The sequence below is a fragment of the Hemicordylus capensis genome, chromosome 1, assembly GCF_027244095.1.
Source record: "Hemicordylus capensis ecotype Gifberg chromosome 1, rHemCap1.1.pri, whole genome shotgun sequence".
Lineage (NCBI taxonomy): Eukaryota > Metazoa > Chordata > Lepidosauria > Squamata > Cordylidae > Hemicordylus > Hemicordylus capensis.
Genome location: NC_069657.1, coordinates 290,322,625 through 290,348,915, shown reverse-complemented (window position 1 = coordinate 290,348,915; position 26,291 = coordinate 290,322,625). Strand labels below are relative to the sequence as shown.

The following is a 26,291-nucleotide window of genomic DNA, read 5'->3' as shown; positions in this document are numbered from 1 at the left end:
TCAGTTATTAAAGATGAAACTGCCTTATACAGAGTCAGACCATTGGTCCATCTAGCTCAATATTGTCTACACAGACTGGCAGGGGCTTCTCCAAGGTTGTAGGCAGGAATCTCTCTCGGCTTTAACTTGGAGATGTCAGGGAATTTTCTGCATGCAAGTATGAAGATGCTCTTCTGAGAGCGGCCCCATCCCCTAAGGTGAATATAAGAATACTAGCTGACCCTGCACAGAGCATATATGCAGTGCTTTGGGGCCGGCTGTTTTCCCCTCCCTCTCCCTCCTCCCCAGTCTCACCTCTCTTCCTCTTCCCTCCAGCCACGTGCTCGCCTCCCCCCCCATTCCTCCCCCCACAAAGAGCCTCACCAGGCAGCAGGTGGCCAAGAAGGGCCCCGCCACCCACCCGCTGCCATTTTCTTCTCCCTCGTCTGCCTGCTGCTGCCACAGCTTTTCTCCCCCCCACCTCCTCTCTCTCCCCACTTCCACCCGCCGCTGCTTTTCTCTCACCCCCATGCCCGCCGCCACTTTTCTCTCCTGCCCGCCCGCCGCTGCCACTTTCTTCCCCCCTCCTCCTCTGGGCCTCTCGCCGGAACTCTCACTGCATGTCGCAAGAGTTCTGCCGCCAAATCCTGGACACGCATGCTGGCTACGATAATTAATTATATAGATAAGAACAGCCCTGCTGGATCAGGCCCAGGGTCCATCTAGCATCCTGTTTCACACACTGGCCCACCCGATTCCTCTTGGAAGCACACAAGAGCTGAAGGCATGCCCTCTCCTGGTGCTACTCCTCTGCAACTGGAATTTAGAGGCATCTTGCCTCTGAGGCGTGAGGTGACCTATAGTACTCAGACTAGTAGCCATTGACAGACCTATTCAAATGCAAACCAGGCAGATCCTGCTTAACAAAGGGGACAGTTCATGCTTGTTACCACAAGACTTTTCTCTTATTCACACATTATGTTGAACACAAGTAGAGAAATACACATCTAAACCATGCATCTGAAAATTGAAATTTTAAAATGAACAGATAGTGTCATTCACACACAAAAGCATATACACAGAAGTAGGGGTGTGCACGGAACCGCGGAGCTGCGGTCCGGCACTGGGGTGGGGGGTTCCTTTAAGGGTGGGGGAGGGTTTACTTACCCCTCCTGCTGCTTTCCCAACTCCGGCTCACGTATTTCCTTCAGGAATTGGGGTGGCAGGATACCACCCTGCCACCCCTTCCCCTGCTTGGCTGCAAAAGGCTGTAAGAAGCCTTTTGCGTGTGCGCACGTCTCACACACGCTTCACGTCTCCATGACATGAAAGCCTTTTTAAGCCTTTTGCAGCCAAGCGGGGGAAAGGGCGGCAGGGAGGTATCCTGCTGCCCCGACTACTAAAGGTAACGTGAGCACGTGCAAAAGGCTTCTTAACGCCTTTTGCAGCCAAGCAGGGGAACTAAATTACTAAAGGAAATACGTGCACCCGAGTTGGGAAAGCACTGGGAGGGATAAGTAAACCCTCCCCCACCCCAATTCACCCGAACCCGAACCGCCCATATCCGGACCGGTCCGGAGGCCTGTAGAATGGCCTCGAGACTGGTCCGGGCACATCACTACACAGAAGTGTACAGACATCTGTACACTTGCATAACATCATGTCTGAACAGAGACTAATTCACCATAGAATCAAGTCAGACAAAAGAAAGTATCTCACACAATGCATGTTTAATTTGTGGAATTCACTGCCACAGGAATGCCAACAGGAATTAGACCAATTCACCAAGGATAGCTATGATGGATCTAAACCATAGATAGTTCTAAATAGAATATCTGTGCAGAGGTCATATAGTAGCAATTGCTAGTGACAAAAGTGTGAGAAAGTTATTGCGTTTATGACCCGTGTGTGAGCTTTCTAGAAACATCCAATTGGACACTCTGTAAAAAAAAATGAATATGCAAATTTATTTTAAGTATAAATATATTACAAGACTTGTTAGGCCACTGCAAGGGAAAAAATGATTTTCAAGAATCAAACTGTTTATTATTACAACCATTGATGAAAGTCACAAGAAAAATAAAAGCACGTAGTCTTCTATAAAACACTGATACACTTTGATTTTAAAAATCAGTGTCTTATTTTTAAGAGGCAACTGAAAATTCAAATATACACACACATACTAGAGCATTCCAGAGTTAATAAGATACAGATTTCATCATTCATCAAGTGGTTGAGGAAAGAGGAAGCAGAACCCACAATCTTCTGCTAACTGAACTATGGAACAGCTGTGGGTAAGAGGAGATAGAGTGCAGTCCAAGGGCATCAATCAGAGATCTTGGCTAGTTCTACCTGAAATGGCTGATGCAGAGATGGGAGCAAGACCTGTGAACCATTCAAATTCAAAACTTGTAAGGGGTAGTCTACACCGTTCTTGAATCTGTGGCGATGACAGGACTGGTGACATAATGGCGAATGTAGTCCCAACAGCCCATGCAAGGGTAACAGGAGTGCAGAGGGCAACTTGGGAGGGGAAGACTGACACAAGGGATGCGTAGTTAAGCCACTCCTGTGCCTAACTATTCTCTCCTGCAAACCCCCATACCTGCAGCTGTTTTTCTTCCATTGACATTTTTGTTTTTTCTTCCATTGGCACAATTGTTCTTAAAATTAAATTTTCAGTTGTTTAAAATTTAAAACTCTGGGAGGGGGGCACGTTCACAGCGGAGGCTAAGCAGGCAGAGTCAAATAACCTCATACCACTTGCCAGTTCTCCTCTGCAAGGTCTCCTACCCCTACATTATCATTAAGAAGAAAGCACAGAGCTGGAAACCCTGTGTGTTCCTCATAATGCCTAGACTCAGAAATGATACCTGTGTTTACACGTTGGTCAGTAATCCAATTGCCAAAATGTTTTCCCCAGGATCTGGCCCTTGTGGTCTCCCCCCTCCCCCCCACAACTCTTCTCAATAGCCTTTTAAACTCTCAGAAAACACATATAGATGAGCTGCAAGTCTGAACAGTTGTACAAAGAAAAACCTCACTCACCAAGTGACAATGGGCACACCTGGGCAGACTGACACCTTTGGTGCCAGACAAAATGGACCAAGGTTATAAGCAGGCGGGGGGTGGGGGGAAGCAGGGCAAACACACAGGAATTTCATTCTTCACACCAATGGCAATGGTAGGAATACAGGCAAAGACTTCTGCCTTTTACATGTTTTTATATCATGGAAATATTCACGGCTTTAGATGTGAAACAACTTTAGCCATACAAGCTTCCAATCCGCCATAAAGTGTTTTGCTTTTCTGTGTAGGTAAACTACTAAGGGTTAAATTGGGTTCATCAGCTCAGCTTTTATCTGAAATAAGCTCATACTGCAGGTAAGCCATTCAGGTCATTTCCTGGAGACTGATTTCAGTAGTCAGAAGAGGCGGGGGCGCGGATATAATACTGAAATGATAACCCAAGTTTCACACGCAAGTCAACTTGTTTTCAAAAGCTGAGAGAGAAAATATTCCAAACAATACTACCTCTTTAGGATTTTTGCATGTAACATCCCAACTGAAAACTAATCTTTATAAGAACTGAGGAACTGCGTGGTATGGTAAGAATACCCTTCTAGTCCCTGGACCACTATCTTGAGAATACAGCAGTCAAAGATGAGAGAAGTGATATTATATGTCCTACTATATGACAACCTTCCCCTCCCCACATGCATGGCCTCTTTGAAATTTTATACAAATACATTACAAATTACAAGGACATGAAACAAGGTTATACAAATCCTTAACTATTCATTTAAATTAGAATGTTAAAAAGTGAATACAATAAGCTCAAAACACTATCATCCACTGAATATTCTTCTGCTGTTTATGAAACTGGTCTACAGATTTTTCTTAGATGAAACATAGTCATTAACGTGTGACTGTTAATTCTTTCCCACTTTGACAGCAGCTATTGCATGCATTAGCCTACAAGTCACAAATTCAAATTCATGTATTAGCCTACAAGAAGTCACAAATTCAGTACCAGTCTTGCAACTTCCATAAGTCATCTTTTTAAAATGAAAGTTTAGAATACAAATTGATCAGGCCTTAGCCTTTTTAACAGTCATTTTTGACTGCTGTAGTCACCATCTTCCAGAATTTGTGCCATCTTTTGCAGTTCCACTGATAAAAATCATCCTTTGGCCTGTTGCAAAGCCAGCATTTCCCCAAACCACTTTTATAAGTCTTTCAGAGTGTTAATTATATCATTTATCATACCTTCATAAGCTTTTAAACAGAACATATCCTTTATCCAACACAGAAATAAATCTGCATGCTAAAAAATATAATTTGTGAAGGAATGCTTAGATGCTGGCAGGGACTGTCCATATTAGAAGTTTATATTCACAGTGGACATCAAGATGTGGTTAATGAAGGAAAGACTTAAGGTTCTGAAGGCATGACACTTTCCCATGGATAAAGAAGTACCGGGAACAGGAAGACGCACATATGAAGGACTAAAAAGGGGGTACTAGCCACTGTTTCCTGTAACAGGGATTCCCAGAGGTTGTTAACTACAACTCCAGTGCAGTGGCCTTTGGCTGGGGATTATGGAAGTTGTAGTCTACAACATCTGGGGATCCCTGTTACAGGGAACACTGGTACTAGCCTCTGATTGGGCTAAGTTCCCATGGAACTCAGTGGGAGCTCCTGAAAAAGGATCCAGGTCATTTATGTCCTCGGTTCCATATCTTGGTATGAAAGAGTAAAGGAATCCAAGTAACTGGCACATATTTCTCTCTCATACTGAATTATATCCTACTTCTAGAATTCCCCAGTATTCTTCAACCTCTTCACATTCTTAGCCACAAAGCTATTCTGATCCTAGAGCTCTTCAAGCAGTTTCTCAGCATATAACTCTCAATAATCTGACCCTCTGTCTAACCAATAGAGGAATCTGTGGCATTAAGCCTCTTCAATGATATGTTCTTTCTAAAAAGATTTTACTAGTATGCAGAACTGCAACTCCAAATATCATAAGTCACTTTTTGGAAGTTCCTTGGAAAGTGTGCGAACTACAAATCATGAACAACAGACTAATGGTATCTCCTTGCCTGACTAAGAACACTCCATTCTGACTTAACAGCACTGATCTGGAGATATTAACACATATTACTATTGTGAATATTAAGTCTTCAGCTTTTGTCCAATGGGAAAGGAATTAAGATTCCTAGTAATCACTATCCAGGTGCTAGACTGGGAGAGTTACAAGTTTCTATAGTTAAATCTACACTACCAAGAGGAAAATCTTCCTCATATCACTCCCTCCATTAAATACTGCCAAAACACAGAGTTCATAGCAGGCTCGTGTGGCCTAGGACCTTCACAACTCTATTACTCTGACATTGGTGCCCATATACTGCATAGGCAGGAGAGACAAAACATAAGTTTTAAAATGAATTTCTGCTCAATCAACACTGTCTTCCCCTCCATTAATTTAATTAGCATGTATTAGTGAACAGAGGAGGCCATGTAGGAAACAATGTTGCACTTGAGCCTTGGCATTATAGCCATCTGCCTTATTTTCCTTAAACCTCTGCATTAGTCTTGTCTTAGCAGATACTCTTCCACACCCATTATCAGTCATTTTGAAAACACAAAAGCAGCTATTGCAACATTTGTGCGCAATCCATTCTCCAGATGATTTGATTTTCAGTTCTTCCTCTTAGAATATGCTGGCTATTCTTCACATTGGCCATTAGATGTCAGTGTTCTACAACATTCCACATTGACTACATTTCCTGTAAGAAAAATCTTGTGCAAATTTTACAACAGTCTCAGGGTAGCTAATTTATAGAACCGTTACAGGACAGCTTCCCCTTGGACCCTCAAAGTCTCAGTATTTTTTTGGGGGGGGAGAGGTGTGTGGATGGATTTCAGGAGTTGGGATTAAGACAGCAGGAGGAAGAGGGGAACCATCTGACCTAGTTTTATAGTGTTATAATGAGATTGTATATATTGTTTTAAATATTACCTGCCCCAAAACCTTGGGAGATATAGGCAATATCAGTACATTGAAACATTATGGAATGATGAAATTTCTGGCACTGTGGCAGAGCAGCTCCCTTGAATGACTTATATTTGCACTGGATATTTATTTATTTGATTTCTATACCACCCTTCCAAAAATGGCTCAGGGCGGTACGACGTCACAACTTAGGTTTAAGTAATTTGTTCTTGCCTTGTCTCCAAGACAGTAACTAGTGTCAGGATTGAGGTTTACCCTGAACAGAAAGAAGTTCAGTTAGGAGAGAGAAACCCATGTGAGAGCAGCTTTCCTGAGCCAAGCGGGAGGATGAGGCCATTCCAGAGAACAGGTGGAAGCCACCTCAGGAGGACAGGTGTGGACTTCCTGGCATCCCCTTGGCCTACCAATGTGTTTTCAATTCACAATGCAGGAGTGAATACTTGGGATATTTTAACCATTAAGGCACAACGAATCTGTAGTCAAGTGATCCTTAGCATGCATATTTGTAGCATTGAACCAGGTTTCATCTAATCCAGTATTCTTTGCAAGAATCCCAGCAACCATCTGATGGTTAGTGGCAACTGAAAGGGAAGCAGCAGAAACAGCTTTCTACTCATACTTGTGAAAGATTATAAAAGTTTAAGAGAAACTAAAGGCTTACACTGCCTGAAAGTTATCATACTCCTCAAAGGCTTGCAAGAATGCTACAGCAAAATGCAAAGGGGCAGGTCTGGGCATGTATGGATAACATATTGTAATGAACTTTGTGCCATAAGGCATTAAACCTATAATACTGGCACTGGTTTACTAAGAGCTTTCTCCCACACTTCAGAAGGAATGAACAGTATTTTTGTGGGTATTTACCCATAACAATGTATAGCCATTTTCTAAAAACTTTTAATCCAGCAACATATATTTTGTTCATTCTTCCACTTTTGGGACCATTCTAGAAAGCATTTCATTACTACATCTGGTCCATACTGTCCCCGTCTCCCCCACCATATTAAAAGTGAACTGAGCTAATATTTAGCACTTATTGTAATGCTGAATATCATGTTACTAATCCTGACTAGTCTGTAGATGTTGGTATGCATATATAAAAGTGCAAAGAGTAAATCTAGAAATATGGACAAATCTGGATGGCCTGGACCAAATCTAGAACCACTCATTACCATTGATTAACTTCTGAGGGAACAACTAGAAATAATGGTTTTCTAGACTGATCTTTTCCTGACAGTTCTAGAAATGGCAGCTTAGCCACTGAAATCAGACACTTCACCATCTAATTTCTTAACTGGATTTGCCTTGTCTCCCATTTTTGTCCAGCTATATCCAGATGTGACCAAGGTTCAAGATTTATTCACAACAAATATTTAGTTCAGCCAGCAGCACCATTATTTAATAATACTGATAGGAAAATCAGGAGCTAATAATAAAATATACTTTAGATTTAGATTTCTTAACACAAAAACTGACGCTTCAAGATCCTGTCTACCTGTACTACATTCTTCCGAATATATTTTACTGTTGCTTGAAGATACCCAAGTTTGACATCACAACCCTTTCTTCTGGCATGTTTCCCCATTTAGTTTTTTGGATGACCCATTTTTCATTGTTCTGTTGGTGAAGTTCCAATCAACAGGACAGACCAGCTGCTGAGTCTTTTTGTAAGTCCAGTAGGGGTTAAGTATTACCGTGACAGAACTTAACCCTGTGAATACAACAACAAAATGTAGGAGTCCCAGATTTTCTACCACAGCACTCCAATTGGAAATGGACACCCACCACATGTGGTAAGTAAGGATCATGCGGCAATGAAACATGTGGATCATTACAAATTGGTTTACCTTCCAAAATAAAGTGTTTGCCCAGCCAACCTGGAGAAAAAGAAAACAAGAAATTAGCATCCATATATACAGTGATTTTAAGATTTCACACATAAAATGGCAACACTGGGAATAGTGACAACATTAGACTCTGGCAGTGTTCAGGACACCCAGAAGTTTTTGGAGGAAGCCATGTTCCAAATAGAGAACACTCACCCAATGTGAAAGAAAATAAGCATGAACTATGAGAAGTCTCAGAACAGAGAAGATAAAGCTCTCAGAAAAGCAAGTTGGGTTGAGTTACCTGGAGGCACATGTCCCAGAGAAAGATTTAATTGTTCCATTTCTAAATTAAAGCTGCTGTTCCCCTCTATGTCAGCAACTGCATGTCCTTTGATCTAAGGAATGACCAGGGTTCCTTCCTGGTAGAGGAAGGGAACTCAGAACAGACGTCAAGGCATCTTCTCATTACACTACATGTGAAAGGGTTAAGCTTTTCTTTAAAAACCAGGATTTAGCCCCAGGCCATGAGTCACTGCTGGCAAGTTATAATGGAAGGCTGGCTCCAAATAAAAAATAAATAAATCTGTAACTTAGTGTTTACTCAGCAATGGAAGAATCCTGTTTGAACTGTAGACAAGTCACAAATCACTGTTTGGCAAGTCTGCATAAACCTTAAACTATAACTAAAGACAGCTGGTTTTCGGTAATGGGAAGGGAGAGGCTGACGAATTTCACCCAGTGTGTGTGGTATGGATGTGGAATTAATCTTCTACCCGGTATTCCAAAGCCACACTGCTAACCATCCTGAAAGTCCCTCTCCTCATAGGAACAATGTAAGAGTTCTCAAGCTTCAGTCATCTAGTATAAACAGGTTCCATTCAGCAAAGTCTGCCAAATGCCATGGCCCAAGAGCAGTGGCTGACATCTGACCAATCAAACAGGAGCATAAACAGCAGCTACTTCCACTGCTCTGTGTGCCTGTTATGCAGATGTTGTCCCACAATGTAATGAGCAGGCACTTCTTCTGGAGCCCTCAGAAAAACATGTTTTTGCTGTGACAGAGGACTTCAGAAGCACAGGGGGGAGTATTCCAGAAGAACTGCCCACTCACTCTGTTGCACAACACCACATAACTGAGGCACACAGAGCAACAGGGGTAGGCGCACTGCATCCCATAGCTGCTGCTTATGCACCAATTACACTATACTGATCGACATTCTAACGTATCTAGAAAAATCCTGAGTAAACCGGATTTTGCTAGGCTCACATTTCAAAATTGTGGCTACTGGGGGGGATGGGGACCAAGCACACTTCCAATAAAGCAAAATAGATTGTTATTGCACACTACAATATGGAAATATACATGTACATTAGCAGTTCTACAAGGCCTAAGCAAGTGATAAACAACTTCTCTCAGAAGTATACAAAATGAAGCAAAATTGCCTCCTAGGTTTCAGTGTACATAGCCCAATTGTTTTTGTGAATCTCTTAATTTTTTAGAAAGATGCTGGAACTCAGCTATTTTAAACAGGAAGACCTTCCCTTTGATGTATCAATCAATCAATCATCTTTACGGTATTACAGTCAAAGACCAACTATGTACTGCTGTACATAGTTGATGTACTGCTTCTGTGCTATAGAAGCCTTCAGCTGCATTAAGGGCAGCCTCCTACTATACCCTCAGCCCACTTGCTCTGGATGTAGTTAGTATCTACATCCTCATCTTCATATAGCAGAAAAGCCACATAGACTAAAACATGTACGTTTGTGCTACTTTTGAAAATGCCCCCAGAAACGCCTTCTTTTAAAGCAGAAGTGAGACCGATCCTACATGAAGCTGTACATACTACTCTTCTAAACAACCAGTTTCACCTCCTCCCCTGATGCCTGAGCATTTTTCACACAGCAGGCTTTACTGAGAGTTTGACGTTCCTAAAAAAACGATGCAGAAGTGGATTTTTTTTTACCCTGGATATAAAATTGGGCTACACAATAATGTGCAATGAAAAAACAGAATCGTGTGTGAAGTGCTCTCTGATAGCTCGCAGGGAGTTTAGCCTCATATCTGGCTGATATGAGATGTGAACTAAAAGCACCCTGTGAAAAACACCCTGGTGGGAGGGGCTGTCCTTCCTGTGGTATGCAGTTAGTCTCTATGAACTGCTGCTTCCCCTGTGAGGTGGAATATGGTATGCACAGGGGTCATCTGCTGCTGTCCTCGAGTACAAACCTGCCCGCCTGCATAAAAACTGGTTGACTGAAATAAAGTATCATAACAAGTATTTTTTCCGGCACAAGTCAGACTTTGTTTTTTAATAGTTATTTTTTCTAATCAGTGGGATTTCACTGCAACCAACAGGAATTTTACAGGTGTGAAAAGGTTAACACTGCTACATTACAGGGAGTCAATCTAATAAAATAAAAGGAGAAAGATGTGTAATGTTATAAATTCATGAAGATTAAAGTAAGCTTCAAACACTGCAAGTGTCCTTAATTGCATATCCCAGGTCAAACCCAACACCAAAAGAGTCAGTACTGCAGTTCCAGAGCACATACACATATTAAAAACATAGGAAGAGTATTGCTAGATCAGATAGAAATCTGTTTAGTAGGGATGTGCCAGAATATTTTCAGCTCCCTGCAGGTGACACATTTCAGCATGGGGCAAGGGGTTCCTTTAAAAAGGGGCGGGCAGGTCCTACCTGCCCCTCCTGCGAGCCTCTGCAACAGCATGCTAGCCCCACAAATGGCGTTGATGCATGCACCAATGCCATTTGCGTGCTGATGCTACACAAGGGATGCTGGGGGAAGCATCCCGTCACTGTGGCGTTTTAAAGGAGACTGCCGCTCTCACGGGGATGTTTCTCTTAGAACAGAACTGCGATGGGGCAGCACAGGGCAGCGAAGGCTCGCAGGAACAGGTAGGACCTGCCTGCCTCCTCTTAAGGGAACCCCTCCCTGCCCCCCGAGATGTGCCCAAAGTATTTCGTGCACATCCCTACTGTTTAGTTCAACAACACCACCACCCAGGGTGGATTTAATAAACTGTTACTTCTCCCACACTGCCACCTTAAGTGATGCAGTGGGGAAATGCTTGACTAACACGCAGAAGGTTGCCAGTTCAGATCCTGGGAAACACCTATATCAGGCAACAGCGATATAGGAAGAAGCTGAAAGGCATCATCTCATACTCTGCGGGAGGAGGCAATGGTAAACCCCTCCTGTATTCTACCAAAGACAACCACAGGGCTCTGTGGGCACCAGGAGTCGAAATCGACTTGACGGCACAATTTACCCTTTACCTTATTTCTCCCACAGCTATTTTTTTTTAAATTGGCTTTTCCCCCTTTTACTTTTAAGCCATTGTAAAGCCAAACAAAAACCCAAGCACAATTTAAAATTACGTGTACAAAAGCTGTCCAGCATTAGTGGAATTTAACATTTTGGGAATTCATTGGGCAGCATCCAGACTTATGCAGAGCTGCGCTGTCAGCAGAACCGCTTTCTGTAAATGGAAGGCAAGTTCAACTTGCATAAGGACCACTTGTGCACATGCAACTCACTTTCTCTTCGCAAAGGGAGCTTTCCACCAAAGACACACTGCTGCCCCAAAGTTCTGGATGCAACCCAATATGGATTTGGGTAATATTTTCATATTTTAAGTGTTTCTTCCATAAAGTATTTCATATTTGAATATCATTTAATGACATGCTATATTTGAATTACTAATTATGTTTGGATTTACTAATTAGCTTTAACGATATCGCACATTTGAAACTATGTAGTTTCAAATGAAACTAGCTAATGCTCTTTCCGTCAAATGATTACACTTATGATGATGGTTTTGAAGTAGAGGCAAAAGCTGCTAATTCAACTAGGGTCTTTTAACAGCTTGCCAGTAATTAAGACAATCTTTTCTTACAAAAACATGCTTTAAACAACAATGGTTGGATAAACATCTGACCTCCCTGTCCTTTGATGAACTTACAGTATACACAGGCAGCAATCGATGCAAGACTACCCAGATATTTAGCTGACTGCACTGGCACATATTCTTAAATGCTTGGTGAAAGGATCAGTACAATCCAATATCAAATTCAAAGTAAGTCCCACTGAGTTCAATGGGGTTATTCCAAGGTTTTACTAGGCAGGGAACCTGCCCATCACCTTCCCCACCTCTGCCCTAATTGCTATCATGTTGGTTTTACTGTATAAGCAGTTTGGTTTATTATGAAAGAGAAGGTCAAACACAATAAAGGACAGCCTTCCTTTGCTCACCAAATTTCTCACCTTTAAAAGCATCCAGGATATGCAAGTGAAAGGTGTGCTCATCTCAAGTAGCATTCCCATCAAGGGTATGTAGTGTCCAGACTTTATGTTGGTTACCAGACCAAAAAAGCCACCAAAGGCAAGGAAATGGTGAACGACTAAGAATAAGTCAAATGTCCTGAAAACAATATTAGATACATGAACAGCTACATTTTCAAGCAAGAAAAAGCCAGAGGCTATTAGGCAGTTGAACCAGCTCCATTCCTGCTGGGAATACACCTTGTCAGCCTGAAAAACTGGATCCAGAAGCAAGGCCCACAAGCCAGCAACACAACTCTGAATTCCAAACACACCTCGGGTAGCAGCCAGATTCCAGAAGACTTTCTCTTTTGGTGGCAACGAACGGTACACAGTGCTCATCCATGAGGACAGATAGTGCGAGAGAAGGAATATTCCTAAGTAGATGAAAAAGCCAGCGGCCACCAATTTCAAACGAACTTCCCACAAAACATAATCCCAGGCAAAAATGGATCTGGATGCTGCTTCGTCATTCCCAAGATTCATTTCTTCAGTTTATCTTGCAAAGCACCCAGTGGGAGTTCTTTTGGGGAAGTCTCCCCCCACGTTTCAAGTTTAAGGATCTTCTGTCCTCACATTGAGCTGTGACCGAATATGCATTGCCATCTGCAGTGAAAGACAAGAGAATATTTATAGAAAACTATGTGTGAACATGTGTCTCACCTTAATAGTAGGTCTGACAACTCAGACAGAGTTGATTCATATAATTATGAGTACTAGCACCGGAGTACCAGCCCTTGAGCACCAGAGCCATTTTTCCAGTGTTTCTTCCCACACTCCTTTAAAAAGGTCTGGATCAGGGCTGCACAACTTTGGCCCTCCTGCAGATGCTGGACTGCAACTCCCATCATCTCCAGCCACAGTGGCCAAGAGTCAGCGATGATGCAAGTTATAGTCCAACATCTGAAGGGCCAAAGTCGTGCAGCCCTGGTCTGGATCCATGAACCTTGGTTCTTTACCATCCATCATTCGCCATGTTCATACAGCTCCAAACTCCACATAGTGATAGCATATGAATGAGTTAAGAAATTGTGACACCAACCATATAACAGTTTACAGAATTCAGTTCTATAATGTGAATTTGTACTTCAACCCATTAGCCATGGGTAGGAGACCTGCACATAAGAAAGTGGGTAACAAACTCAGGATGCCAACTAAAACAGGATGGGCTTGGAGAGGAGTCATACAAAAAGGAATCTGTAGTGAGTCATAGAATGACTCTGGAGCCACTGCCAGGGCAAGAGGTATGGTGTGACTTTGAATGAATGAATGTTACATTTTATAGCCCGCTCTTCCTTCAAGGAGCCCAGAGCGGTGTACTACATACTTACGTTTCTCCTCACAACAACCCTGTGAAGTAGGTTAGGCTGAGAGAGAAGTGACTGGCCCAGAGTCACCCAGCTAGCATAATAGCTGAATGGGGATTTGAACTCGGGTCTCCCTGGTCCTAGTCCAGCACTCTAACCACTACACCACGCTGGCTTTCTTCTGTCAGCACTTGCCACTGGCCCCAATATAGGCAGAGTTCCAAGTGCACCCTGCAGACTCACAGCCATGACACACTTCCATACAAGTCCCAATTCTAATAATAAATTTAATAGGCCCGAAATGGCATAAAACCCTGAATAAGCCCTTGAGTTATTCAGAACACATAACCATGTACACAACTTTGGGCTCCTTGGAGAAAGAGTGCAATATACATGTAAAAATACATACACATATATGTCTATATGTTAAGCAAAGCAACAGAAGTGGGTAGCTGGGCATATTGTACCTGAAATGTACCCAGGACTGTACCTAGTCCTAGAAGTCTGTAGTTTACAACTGACTCAAGATAGATTCAGAAGGAGTTAAGCAGACTCATGTTGCCAAGTCTCACCAGACACAATCTCAGGCTGCACCCAGAGCTCATGGGATGAAGAAAAACCTGCAGAACTAAGTACTATTGGGTTAAATGAGACATGAAACTCAATTTCAATAGGGCTTAGTCATGACAAATTTAACGTGAATCCTCCCAGTAATGATGCGCCCCCCACACCCACTTTCAGAACATATACAATCTAGCAGTTACACTTTTTATTTTCCACATGTATGATTTAGAGATGGCTTTAATTGAATAGAGCTTAAAATTAAGAACTTTTTTTCTTCTCATTACTCTCTGATAGCCTAGTTGTACAAACACACAAACCTTTCAAACACTGACTCCTAGCCTTCTCAAGATTGTCCTTGCTTATTATTTCTGCCCCTGTAAACAACACTTTTTCCTATATATTTAAAACATATAGAAAACAATAATTATCAAGGCTGGTGCTACAAATGTAGTTTACTAATGGACAGACGGGGTAGTTGTGGCTATAACTAAGTCAGCAATACTCACGTGCACAGTTGTTGCACATACCCCCCCATACAAACCTTCATATTTTTAAAATATGATAAACAGACTTTGCATCGTTAAAAATATGACATAGAGGCCCATTTCTGCCAATCTTAAGAATCCTGTACCCCTTTCTCCACTTCCCCACCACCGGAATGGGTGCCAGGACATACAGACAGCCCAACTCAAGCTATTCAAGTCTAGTGTCTTTACTTTTTTCCTTCCAGTTACTGTATTGGCAAGAGAGTGCCCTCTAGGAAAAGTGAACTTAATCATTAATTTGTTGGGTCAGGAGTATTACTAGGCTCCTGACCCTTACCTACTTGAATAAGAACATAATGAAGTGTTCTGCAGAAGTATTTTGCTTTTACATTCTCTGCTTTAACCCCCGCTAACTGGGCAAAGAGGCACCTTTTACCATGGTGATTCTCTTTATTTAGCAGGGGGAGAGTAACTGGCCCTATCCACCCCCAGCACAGTACTTCCAGTGACTGTTGCTGGTGTCTATCTTATGTTTCTTTTTAGATTGTGAGCCCTTTGGGGACAGGGAGCCATCTTATTTGTTTTATTTCTCTTTGTAAACCGCCCTGAGCCATTTTTGGAAGGGCGGTATAGAAATCAAATTAATAATAATAATAATAATAATAATAATAATAATAATAATAATTAATGCAAGTCAAGCTTCCTCTAATGAGAAACAGTGCTGATAAGTAAGCCCCGTTGAGTTTAGGGAGCTTCATTAACTGCCTGGGAGGGACCAGAAGTTGGAAGATGACCCATCTCAAGAAGTCTGAGACAGTGGTGCTCTTACCCCTGGACTTCGGAGCCAAAGTACAGGGCCTCCACCAGTGTTCCCTCTAGGCATGCTCATGTGCACACGCTCACACTTTTTTTGATGTACACTCAGTTCATTTTAGATCCTGCTCAGGTTGAATCAGGAAGGCCCCATTCTGAATGCAGGTGTGCGCACACTGCCTTGATACTGCTGCTCAGAACAAAACTCATTCCACACAAAAAGTTAGAGAGAACACTGGCCTCCACACTTCTGAGGATCACCCCCCCCCCCAATCCTCTTTAGTCTGCCCTGAGTGGTGTGGACGCTGCTGGCCTGCGCTGTGCCAGGCAGCAGAGTGTGATTGTGACCTGTGCTGGGGGGGGTGGGGTGGTAGAAATATGTGGGATGGAGGATGGGAATACGTTAAGTTATGTGTTGAAATGTTCAGGCTAATGCATATTTGCATACATATACCTGCTTTATATTCTTACATTCTTGTGAGTTCAGTTGCTATTTGTGCCCTCAAGAACCCACGTGTTTAAAAATACTGGGGGGGGGGAGATGATGATGATGATCTTGTGTGTGTAGGGGATGCTCCAGCAAGGAGGGGGGCGCTTCCAAAGGCCTTTAGGGCCAGGCTTCAAAATTAGCTAGGTGCACCTCTGGTCTGAGAGTGTACCGAGCTCCCCCTTACCCGCTCAGCCCTACTGCAACTAAACCTAAGTATGTTGTAGCCGAGAACAACCTATTCCTTCCCTCTCCTCGGAGAGGAGAGCTGGTCTTGTGGTAGCAAGCATGACTTGTCCCCATAGCTAAGCAGGGTCTGCCCTGGTTGCATCTGAATGGGAGACTTGATGTGTGAGCACTGCAAGATATTCCCCTCAGGGGATGGAGCTGCTCCGGAAAGAGCAGAAGGTTTCAAGTTCCCTCCCTGGCTTCACCAAGATAGGGCTGAGAGAGATTCCTGCCTGCAACCTTGGAGAAGCCGCTGCCAGTCTGTGAAGACAATACTGAGCTAGATAGACCAATGGTCTGACTCATTATATGGCAGCTTCCTATGTTCCCTGTCCTGGCTAGCCTGCCTCCACTCCACTCCCCTTCCCATGTCGCATTTTAGACAGCAAGCTCCCCGGAACAGCACCAGACACCATAAAGCGCGCTAGTGCTATATCACTGTTCCGATGAACTTTTCACGGTACACCTGACCTCCTAGACTTGTTGCGTCTTGTCTGCCACTCAAGAGGCCATGGCGACCACATTTGTTCACCCTCCTCGGTGCAAGGTGGCCTCCAGGACTCGGAAAATACAAACTCCTCCTCATATATTGATATATGATATAGGATATATTGCGTGTATACTTAACCTGCCTTCGTCTCTGCCTTCCTCTCTCTTCCCCCGCAGTCTTTATTGCCACTCATTTAACAGCACAAGGAATGGAATTCACAACCCCAGCGAGGCGCGGGCTCTCACCCCCCACGACCCTCCGCGGCTCCTCAGCCGGTGCAACCACCTTGCAAGCTACTTACGGGCTACGATGTTCCAGGGAAACTGCAGGCCTCAACCGCTTGCTTCAGTGGTCGTTCTTGCAACTGTTTTTTTCTGCTTCTCCGACTCCGTCATGCGCAAAGCCACTCCCGATCGCCAGACTGCAAATCAGCAAATAAAACTTTCTCGCCCCTGTGGAGTCAACTGCATTGCAAAATACAAAACAGCACCAGACACTCCCTACGAAGAAGCCGCCACGCAAATACTCGCTTCCTCCTGACTGACCGTCTATTCAGCATCAACTGATGCTTGGAGCAAACCATTCCGTTCTAAGGTGGGGGGGAGGATAAGGAGCGGACCAAGTCACCGGCTTGTTGTTTTGCAGCGCGACTCTTTAGGAATTTCGGCCTTGTCCCCAAATCTTCTTAAAGCTAAAAAGAAGCGGAAGAAAGGGGTGGGGGAGGAAGACAACATTTTGAACCGGGGCAACATACATGTGACGCGCGGTTTTCGGATCAAAAAAGAACTTCTCCCAAATTGTACATAACTGGCAATAGGGCCGCCTGATGCTAGACGGGAGACCGCTTAGCCAGCAACCCCCGACCGACCCAGGCTCACCCACGTGATGAGCTCTGTGTACAAATTAAGCAGCTTGAAATAGGAAGCGTGCAGTGTGGAACTTACTTCCCTTTAAATAGCTACAGGACCGGCCCGCGTGGCTCTAGTCCTGTGCATGTGCCCCCAATGAACACAGTAGGACTTGATTTGGAGTGAAACGTGTATGGATTTCATCCCTGTTGTCCGAGTCTATCTACTGCATAGACTTCCTTGCGCAACTCTTAGTAAGCATCCGCTGCATTGCAAGATACTTCCCAAATCCTGGACCCATATAGAGCTTGATTTAGGCTTACAGCCATTTTGACAACTAACCCTTTTCATACTCCCCAAAGGAATCCAAAACTCTTCCAAGTTTTGAGCCATTGATCACTGGGACGTCGATTATATCTGGTGTGCTTTGGCCAAGGGTGTTGTTTGCTAGCTTCTATTAGGATTCGTTCCTTCCTTGGCTCACAGTGCTTGCTTTATTTTCAGACCTCCCTTTTACGAGCACTTTTTGTAGACAGTGGCCTTGCAATTCGGGCAGTTCGAGTTTACTATGCATTAGCATCTTACCGCTCAGCCTGTACTTTTGGTGGTTTTGTAGTTGCTTTGCTGCTGTGCAGGGATGTTACCTGGGAGGCCCAGTTACCACAAACCAAAACAAACAAGGATGACTGAAGGAAGCAATAATCACCATTTATTTTAACCCAGCGCTGGTGGCTCCTCTCTGAGCTTAACAGCTAGTCAGAGAGACGCGCGCAGCTGCCTGGGTCACAAGTTTTTATACTTTGGCATAACTACATAGCTGGGCATCAACATTCAGCCCCAAAGAACCAATTAGTTCATTGGTTAACATCATTGTCCGTCATATTACAAATATTATAATCATTGCTAGTTAGACAAGCATTCCCTAGTACAAAGAAACATTTCTACTGCCTATTGATAAGCGAAACTGTCTTCCTCAGATGGCCTTGAAGTGTTATTTTTACAGGCCTTTGCTTTTTCAAGAGATACAAGGAGGGGGGGCGCTCTTCCCCCTCTAGCTTGTCAGCAAATTTATGGCTTTACAGCTCGCAATTTGGCAAGGCAACTTGCAGACTCTATTAACCATTTCTTGACCAGTGCAAAGACACTTTCCCATTCCATGAGAATAGTAGTGTTTCCGAACCGGTCCGGCGGCCATTCCAAAGAATGGCCGAACTGCCGGACCGGTCCGGCCCTGCCTGGTTCGGGTCCGGGTGGGGGGTATGCCTTTAAGGGCGGGAGAGCTTGCTTAGCCCTCCCGCCTCCTTGCCCCCGCCAGTGCCCGTATTTTCCAGTACAGGGGCGCTGGAAACCAGCCGCCCCCCCGCTGCCGCGGCGGCGGTGGCGAAAGAACTCCCACTGGTACTGCCAGCCCTCCCGCCCTCCCTCCCTCCCTCCCAGCTAGCTGCCCGCCCGCCCGCTCACCCGCTCACCGCTCACCCGATAGGAAACGAGAGGAGCTCCGGCACAGAGCTCCTCTCGTTTGGAAGGCCTCCGGCATAATGGTGTTTTGCGCGCGCGCGCATGCGTGCGCCACAAAGCACGCCGTTCGCCAAAGGGCCGGGTAGACCGGGCCTCCGATCCTTTCCCGGCGGGTAGACCGGGCCTCCGGCGAACGGCGTGTTTTGCGGTGTGCGCATGCACGCGCAAAACACCATTATGCCGGAGGCCTTCCAAACGAGAGGAGCTCTGTGCCGGAGCTCCTCTCGTTTCCTATCGGGTGAGCAGTGAGCGGGCGGGCGGGCAGCTAGCTGGGAGGGAGGGAGGGAGGGAGGGCTGGCAGTACCAGTGGGAGTTCTTTTGCCACGGCGGCGGCAGCAGCGGGGGGGGGGCGGCTGGTTTCCAGCGCCCCTATACTGGAAAATACGGGCGCTGGCGGGGGCAAGGAGGTGGGAGGGCTAAGCAAGCCCTCCCCGCCCTAAAAACAAGGCCCCCCTTCGGTGCCGGTCTGGACTTCTCCGGACCGTGCACATCACTACATGAGAACAAAGTGATTACAAAGCAGCTTTCTGAAAAGGCCTTTTCCATCCCACATCTCCCCCCTTAGAAGCCATTTTATGGCTTCTCTTCTTGTGGAACCTTGTATACATAGCCATTATATGGGGGGCAGTTTCTTTTCTTACTATTCTCTCAACGGCCTCTCGTCCCAAAGAGATAAACAGGGGTAATAAACAAAGTATCAATAAACAACCAAAAAGCAATATCAGAACTCCTCCCGCCATAGTTTTCAAACCTCCAAAGTACTCAAACCAATTTTCAAACCAATCGGGGGTGGCTAGGCCTTCCCAGTTCTGGACTGGAACATGAGCTATTTTGCGCACCTGATCAGTGATTTCCTCTATGGCCTTCCCTTGGTCATTGATCTGGATACAACAATTAGACAGGTTGAATTTTCCACACACACCACCCTCCATTGCTAGCAGATAGTCAAGTGCTAGCCGATTTTGGTACACTGCTGTGCGGAGCTGAGTGTTAGTTTTGGCTAGGCAAGCACGGCTTGTTTGGCTAGTGTTCATAGACAAGCTCGGATGTCCATGTGCTTGAGAGCCTTGGCTCCCCCCTTATGGGCAATGTGGAATAATGTCGTATAATATCTGGCTGGCCTGTTAGCCTTCAGGCCTTCTTCAGATATTTGGCATCAAGTATTTAACTATAGCACTCTGAGATGCAGGAGGATCAGGAACAAGAAACCTGCATCACGGCCTTTTCCTCGAACACAAGACTGGGCAGCCGATGGATGTTCCGTCATCATTGGCCTGGACTGGGAATGCAAATGGTGAACCCCCTTCAGGAAGCAGCTGTTGCTGATGATAGTTAGCCCGGTCTGTCACACTGCCGGTTCTTCTGAAAGCTCCTCTCTCTCTCACTTGACCACTGCTTCGGTTTGTAACAGAAAGACATCCCTCTCGGGAGAGACAGTTCAAGGCAATCCTGCTTATGCTAGAAATAAAAGACAGATGCATGTATTACCAATTTCCTTCCCCTGGGTAGGGACGACATGCTGAAACTGAGTTCCTGAGTAGCCCAATACAATAAATAAACCTGAGGCTATTTTCAATTTGATCTTTTGGCATTTTCTTTCCAATTTATGTTTTTGTTTTCCTGCTTGCCCTCTTTTCTCCCCCAGAAGTCCAAAACAGAAGATAATGTCCTCATTTACTTCACCTGATGAGCAATCCTGAGCAGGAGGCAAAAACAATGAAAATCAAAAAGAGAAAATAATAATGTTCACATCCATACCCCCTTGTGGGTCTGTGACTGTAAAGGCATTAAAATCTGACAGGTCAAACAGTCTTATCACTCGAGAGGCCACAACATAAACTCCAGTGCTCGAATATCCAGCTGTTCTCCCGAAAAGTCCAGAGCGTGTACTACATAAGTTTTTTTTCTTTTCACAACAATCCTTCGAAGCAGGCCAGGCCGTTTAAATAGCTGGCCCAGTGTCACCCAGCAGTGTGGTCGAATGAGGATTCAGACTCAGGTCTCCCTGGTCCTAGTCCAGCACTCTAACCACTACGTTGGCTGCCTACTAGTCATGTGCACGGTCCGGAGAAGTCCAGACCGGCACCGAAGGGGGGCCTTGTTTTTAGGGCGGGGAGGGCTTGCTTAGCCCTCCCGCCTCCTTGCCCCCGCCAGCGCCCGTATTTAACAGTATAGGGGTGCTGGAAACCAGCCGCCCCCCCCCGCCGCCGCCGCCGCGGCGAAATAACCCCCAAAGCCAGCCAGCCAGTCCTCCCTCTCTCCCAGCTAGCTGCCCGCTCGCCCACCCACCCACCCGCTCGCTCACCCGCTCACTGGATAAGAAACGAGAGGAGCTCCGGCACAGAGCTCCTCTCGTTCGGAAGGCCTCCTGCAGAATGGCGGCTTGCGCGCGCCGCAAAGCACGCCGTTCTCCGGAGGCGCGGTCTACCCGCCGGGAAAGGGCCGGGTAGACCGGGCCTCCGATCGCTGAGTAGACCAGGCCTCCGATCGCCGGAGGCCCGGTCTACCCAGCGATCGGAGGCCCGGTCTACCCGGCCCTTTCCCGGCGGGTAGACTGGGCCTCCGATCGCCGGAGGCCCGGTCTACCCAGCGATCGGAGGCCCGGTCTACCCGGCCCTTTCCCGGCGGGTAGACCAGGCCTCCGATCGCTGGGTAGACCGGGCCTCCGGCGATCGGAGGCCCGGTCTACTCGGAGATCGGAGGCCCGGTCTACCCGGCCCTTTCCCGGCGGGTAGACCGGGCCTCCGGAGAACGGCGTGCTTTGCTACATAGCTGGGCATCAACATTCAGCCCCAAAGAACCAATTAGTTCATTGGTTAACATCATTGTCCGTCATATTACAAATATTATAATCATTGCTAGTTAGACAAGCATTCCCTAGTACAAAGAAACATTTCTACTGCCTATTGATAAGCGAAACTGTCTTCCTCAGATGGCCTTGAAGTGTTATTTTTACAGGCCTTTGCTTTTTCAAGAGATACAGGGGGGGGGGCTCTTCCCCCTCTATCTTGTCAGCAAATTTATGGCTTTACAGCTCGCAATTTGGCAAGGCAACTTGCAGACTCTATTAACCATTTCTTGACCAGTGCAAAGACACTTTCCCATTCCATGAGAACAAAGTGATTACAAAGCAGCTTTCTGAAAAGGTATTTTCCATTCCACAGGGAGTTGTGGGGTTTTTTTGGGGGGGGGGTAGAAGTCACCAGTACTTTTTGGGGAAAGCTATCCACCTCCAACCCTAGGGCTGTTGGCACTATCAGCTCCATTGAGTGAGCTTCAATGTTTATTTGTCTGTCAGAAGAAGGCTGAGGAGATGAGGCCCATTCATGTTATCAGGAAACATTTGTATTCTTGTATTTTTAAAACAATCTGCATTTCTGAGCTTTGCAGATGGGCATTCTGTCATCTTTGCCTTAAAAAGCCTCAAGAGCCCTCCTCTGACCCCACCTCAACTAACTTAGCACAAAAACTGGCTGTTTTTAGGGGAAGGTTTGCAAATTTAGCATCTAACAGGGAAAAGAAGTAAAGCCAGCTTTGTCTTGTGGATGGGCAAAACATCCTAGGATTTGATGGCTTAGGCACTTATTTCAAAAGCTAAATCTCTCTCTCTGGCAGTAGCAGCTTTTCAAACAATAGGAGCAATCATTTGCATGATGTTCCAATGCTTAAGAATGCTTTGAGGTTGTTCTGGCCTAAGGAGACACACGGAGATCACCTGATTTGCAACAGTCTATAGAGAGCCAAGAAATCCACAAAGGAACAGCAAAGTCAGGTCAGAAATGGCTTTTAGAATTGAGGGAAGTTTTGACATGGAACAACCTGAATGAGTTTTGGGGCTGAACAAAAGCCCCTTCCGTCACAGCCAGTCTCTGTTTTAACTTCCAGTGAAGAAGACGAGCCCACCACCATTACAGGAGGCAGATAGTTCTGCTGTTAAACTGTGCTTAGGGAATTCCTCTGACTATCTAGCCTCCATCTGCTTCCCCGTAATTTCAGCCCATTGGTAGTAGTCCTGCCCTCAAACAACAACAAAGAACAATTCTGCTGCATCTTCTATGTGACATCCTTGACTGTCATACCACCCCTTAGGCCAAATAAATGGAAATGATGGCAGCCATCTCTAAGCAGGGTCAGACAAGATCACACAAGATATGACTTGGACATCCTACAGTGCTAACAAAGGCAAAGATTCTGCAATTGGTTACTGTCCATGGCTCATTTCAGAAAGGCTGAGGGTAGTATTCATAACAGAAAAACATTTGCTATTTTATTTCAGACTAATGTTTATGAAGGTATTTCCTATTTGGAGAAGACAATCAGTCTCTCTAGTGACCTAAACTACTTAATTGTGAAAGAGCGAGGGTGTGTCTATGAGTCATCAAGCTTTTACTCATAAGCCAAGTTCAGAATTCATTTTATACTAATTTGATTTGTCACACACATGTTATTATTAATGGGCTGGGCACCATCTGTGTGTCATCTGCCAACACAATTATAGAGAGAAGGCAACAAACATCTCAAGAGGAACTGTAAAATGGTTGTGAAACTGATAAGACATTCACCAAACCTGTTGCAGCAATAGGACTCACATCACAGCATATCAGCAATACAACAGGATAGACAACCATCTTTGTCAATGCCAGTTGTATTTCTACAGATTTCATTCTCTTTAGATTTCAAACAACCTGAAATATCTGCCAGTGCTGTATTATATCAGCCTCTAATTCTGAATAGTGTCAATATTGCCTTGTTAGATTAGGGCCTATCTAATCCTCTTGGCAATTCTCCACTTGCATATATTCTGAATTTGATTGCATTATGATCACTGTGTTTTCTGTCAGTTCCACAACACTGACATCTCACACCAGATTCTGAGCACCATTTAAGATTAGGTCCCCCTTCCCTCTAGTTGCTTTTATGACCAACTGTTTTAAGGCAAAGTCATTTAGGGTATCTAGGAATACGATTTCTTTGTTGTGCTGGAACACTTTATCATGACCTGAATCTCACTATTCACAATATTTTAAAGATTTAAAATAGGCAAATCATGATTTGTGAAACACAGCTATAATTAATAATTATTAGAGTGAAAAATTTGTTAAATCCAACGTATAATCCTGGGATTATTCATTGGCTGAAATGTTTTTCACATAGCTACACATCTGCCATGTCATGCCTGTTGAGAAACTACATGCCATCCACCTGTTCTTATTTTTAGACTAAAGTTCCAGCATAACTTCCTCAACCTGTTGTGACAAGATGATAGTATTAGGCTAGTGCATTGCTTCAGAGTTTGTTTTCAAGAACGGAGAGAGCGCAAACTAAATCATAAAAGGAGTAATCCAGTGGGAATTTATCCTGTGGAAACAGTAATACAATTCATGTGTCTTATGTAACTACTTGCTCTTCAAGCTCTCACTGAATTTCAGGCTTTCAAAAGGAGCATTTTCCCTGATGTGGCAACTTTGGAAATGCTTCACAAGAGTAACTCCTTCAAACAAAACAGGTAGTAAAATTATTGTATGTAGACTTTTCAACTTCAGAAACAGATGTGTGAACTGTTGCAGAGTGATTCCTTGATTTATAAGGAATTAAACAAGAGGCTTAACTTTAGTTGCAGAAACAAAATCTTAATTATTTCTTATATCTTGAAACTAGCTAACAAGGTAACAGTCATTTCTGTAAGAGGGGGAGAGCAAAACAGCTGAACTGATAAAACAACCAATCAACAGTTCAGGACTGTTATGTTAGGACTGACTCCACCTGAAGGACCTAACATAGACATATACATAAAGAGGTAAGCATGCCTCAGGCAAGAAGAGAAACAATGCTTAGTTAAACAGTAAAATTCCAACATTCCCCTTCTCCTTTTTCAGTTCAGAAGTCCCATTGTTTCCCATAAATACTGGAACTGATATTTAATTAAAGGTTTCACGAGTATGTCTGCTACCATCTCCTTAATGCACAGTATTTTATATGGATCACATTTTTCTCTTGCAAGTCACTTACAAAGTGGTATTTAGTGTTGATATGTTTGGTTCTTTGTGTAGTCTTGTCACTTTGTGAGAGAAGGATGCAGCTCTGGTTATCCTCACACATTGTAGTTAGTCTTGGTGAATCTATTAGGAGTGTGCTCAGAACCGGTTCAGGCAGTTTGGTTCAAATTTGAACTGAATTCGAACCGAACTGCTGGTCTGCAGGCTGGTTCAACTGAACTTGGGGCTGTCACAGCTGTTGGGTTTGCTTGTTTAATTAACATATTTATATACTGCCCAAAACACAAGTCTCTGGGAGGTTTACAACAATACCATAAAAACAACAAATAAAAAGTTCAAAACATTATAACAATTTAAAATTTTAAATGTTAAAACTATTAAAAACCATCAAACTATTAATACAGTATCTAATTAAAAGCCTGGGTGAACAAATTTTATTTATTTATTTATTTATTGTTAAATTTATACCCCACCTTTCATTAAGAAAATCCTAAGGTGGCTCACAATAAAATTTAAGAACAAGATTATAAAAAAGACACATTAAAATATTGAGCTAAAAATATAAAAACAAATCTGATTAAAAAAAATTAAATTAAAACACAAGCATAGGAACAGTACAAAATACAAGAAGCAGCAGTGGAGACAACCATATAAAGGCCTGGGTAAAAAGCCACGATTTGACATGCTTTCTAAAAACTGTGATGGAGACTGAGTACATACCCACCAGGAGAGCATTCCAGAGTCTGGGGGCAGCAACAGAGAAGGCCCTATCCCAAGTGCACGACAACCTCAGAGCCCCCTCAGATGACCTCATCAAGTGGGCAGCAACCCTTGGGAGAAGGCGGTCCCTCATGTATCCCAGGCCCAAACCGTTAAGGGCTTTAAAGGTCAGAACCAGCACCTTGAATTGGACCCGGAAATGAACTGGCAGCCAATGCAACTCTTTCAAAATGGGTGTGAGGTGCTCCCACCAGGCAGCTGCCGCATTTTGCACTAGCTGTAGTTTCCGGATATTCTTCAAGGTCAGCCCCATGTAGAGTGTGTTACAGTAATCCAGCCGTGACATGACTAAGGCACGGGTAACTGTGGCCAAATCTGCCTTCTCGAGAAAGGGATGCAGCTGGCACACTAGCCGAAGCCGTGCAAAGGCACCCCTGGCCACCGCCTCCACCTGAGCTACCAAAAGCAGAGCCGGGTCCAGTAGTACCCCCAAGCTGCGTACTTGCTCCTTCAAGGGTAGTGCAACCCCATCCAGAACCGGTAAAATCTCCTCATCCCTATTGGCTCTCCTACTGACCAACATTACCTCCGTCTTGTCCGAATTCAATTTCATTTTATTAGCTCACATCCAACCCATCACGGTCTCCAGCCTCCGATTCAG

General features: G+C 44.4%; 1 protein-coding gene across 4 annotated transcripts; it reads right to left on the bottom strand.

Moving 5' to 3' along the window:
- Positions 1-1,922: 1,922 nt before the first annotated feature.
- On the bottom strand, positions 1,923-25,010 carry CLN8 (CLN8 transmembrane ER and ERGIC protein). Of its 4 annotated transcripts, none has more exons than XM_053286180.1 (5): positions 24,924-25,010; positions 16,850-17,239; positions 13,949-14,116; positions 12,118-12,780; positions 1,923-7,875 (listed from the first exon to the last, which is right to left on the bottom strand). In XM_053286180.1, the coding sequence occupies exons 4-5, from the start codon at positions 12,658-12,660 to the stop codon at positions 7,552-7,554; spliced, it is 867 nt and encodes a 288-aa protein (XP_053142155.1). In that variant the 5' UTR covers positions 12,661-12,780; positions 13,949-14,116; positions 16,850-17,239; positions 24,924-25,010; the 3' UTR covers positions 1,923-7,551. The 4 variants fall into 4 exon arrangements, with proteins under 4 accessions (XP_053142155.1, XP_053142156.1, XP_053142157.1 ...); XM_053286181.1 differs by having other exon boundaries at positions 13,949-14,109; XM_053286182.1 differs by having other exon boundaries at positions 13,949-14,101.
- Positions 25,011-26,291: the final 1,281 nt, after the last annotated feature.

What these genes read in the sequence shown, in the direction of transcription:
- CLN8 (XM_053286180.1), bottom strand. Translation starts at nt 12,660, where the DNA reads ATGAATCTTGGGAATGACGAAGCAGCATCCAGATCCATTTTTGCCTGG. An exon ending in TATCCTGGATGCTTTTAAAG is followed by an intron (nt 7,876 to 12,117) that starts GTGAGAAATTTG and finishes CTTTTTCTCCAG; the next exon opens with GTTGGCTGGGCAAACACTTT.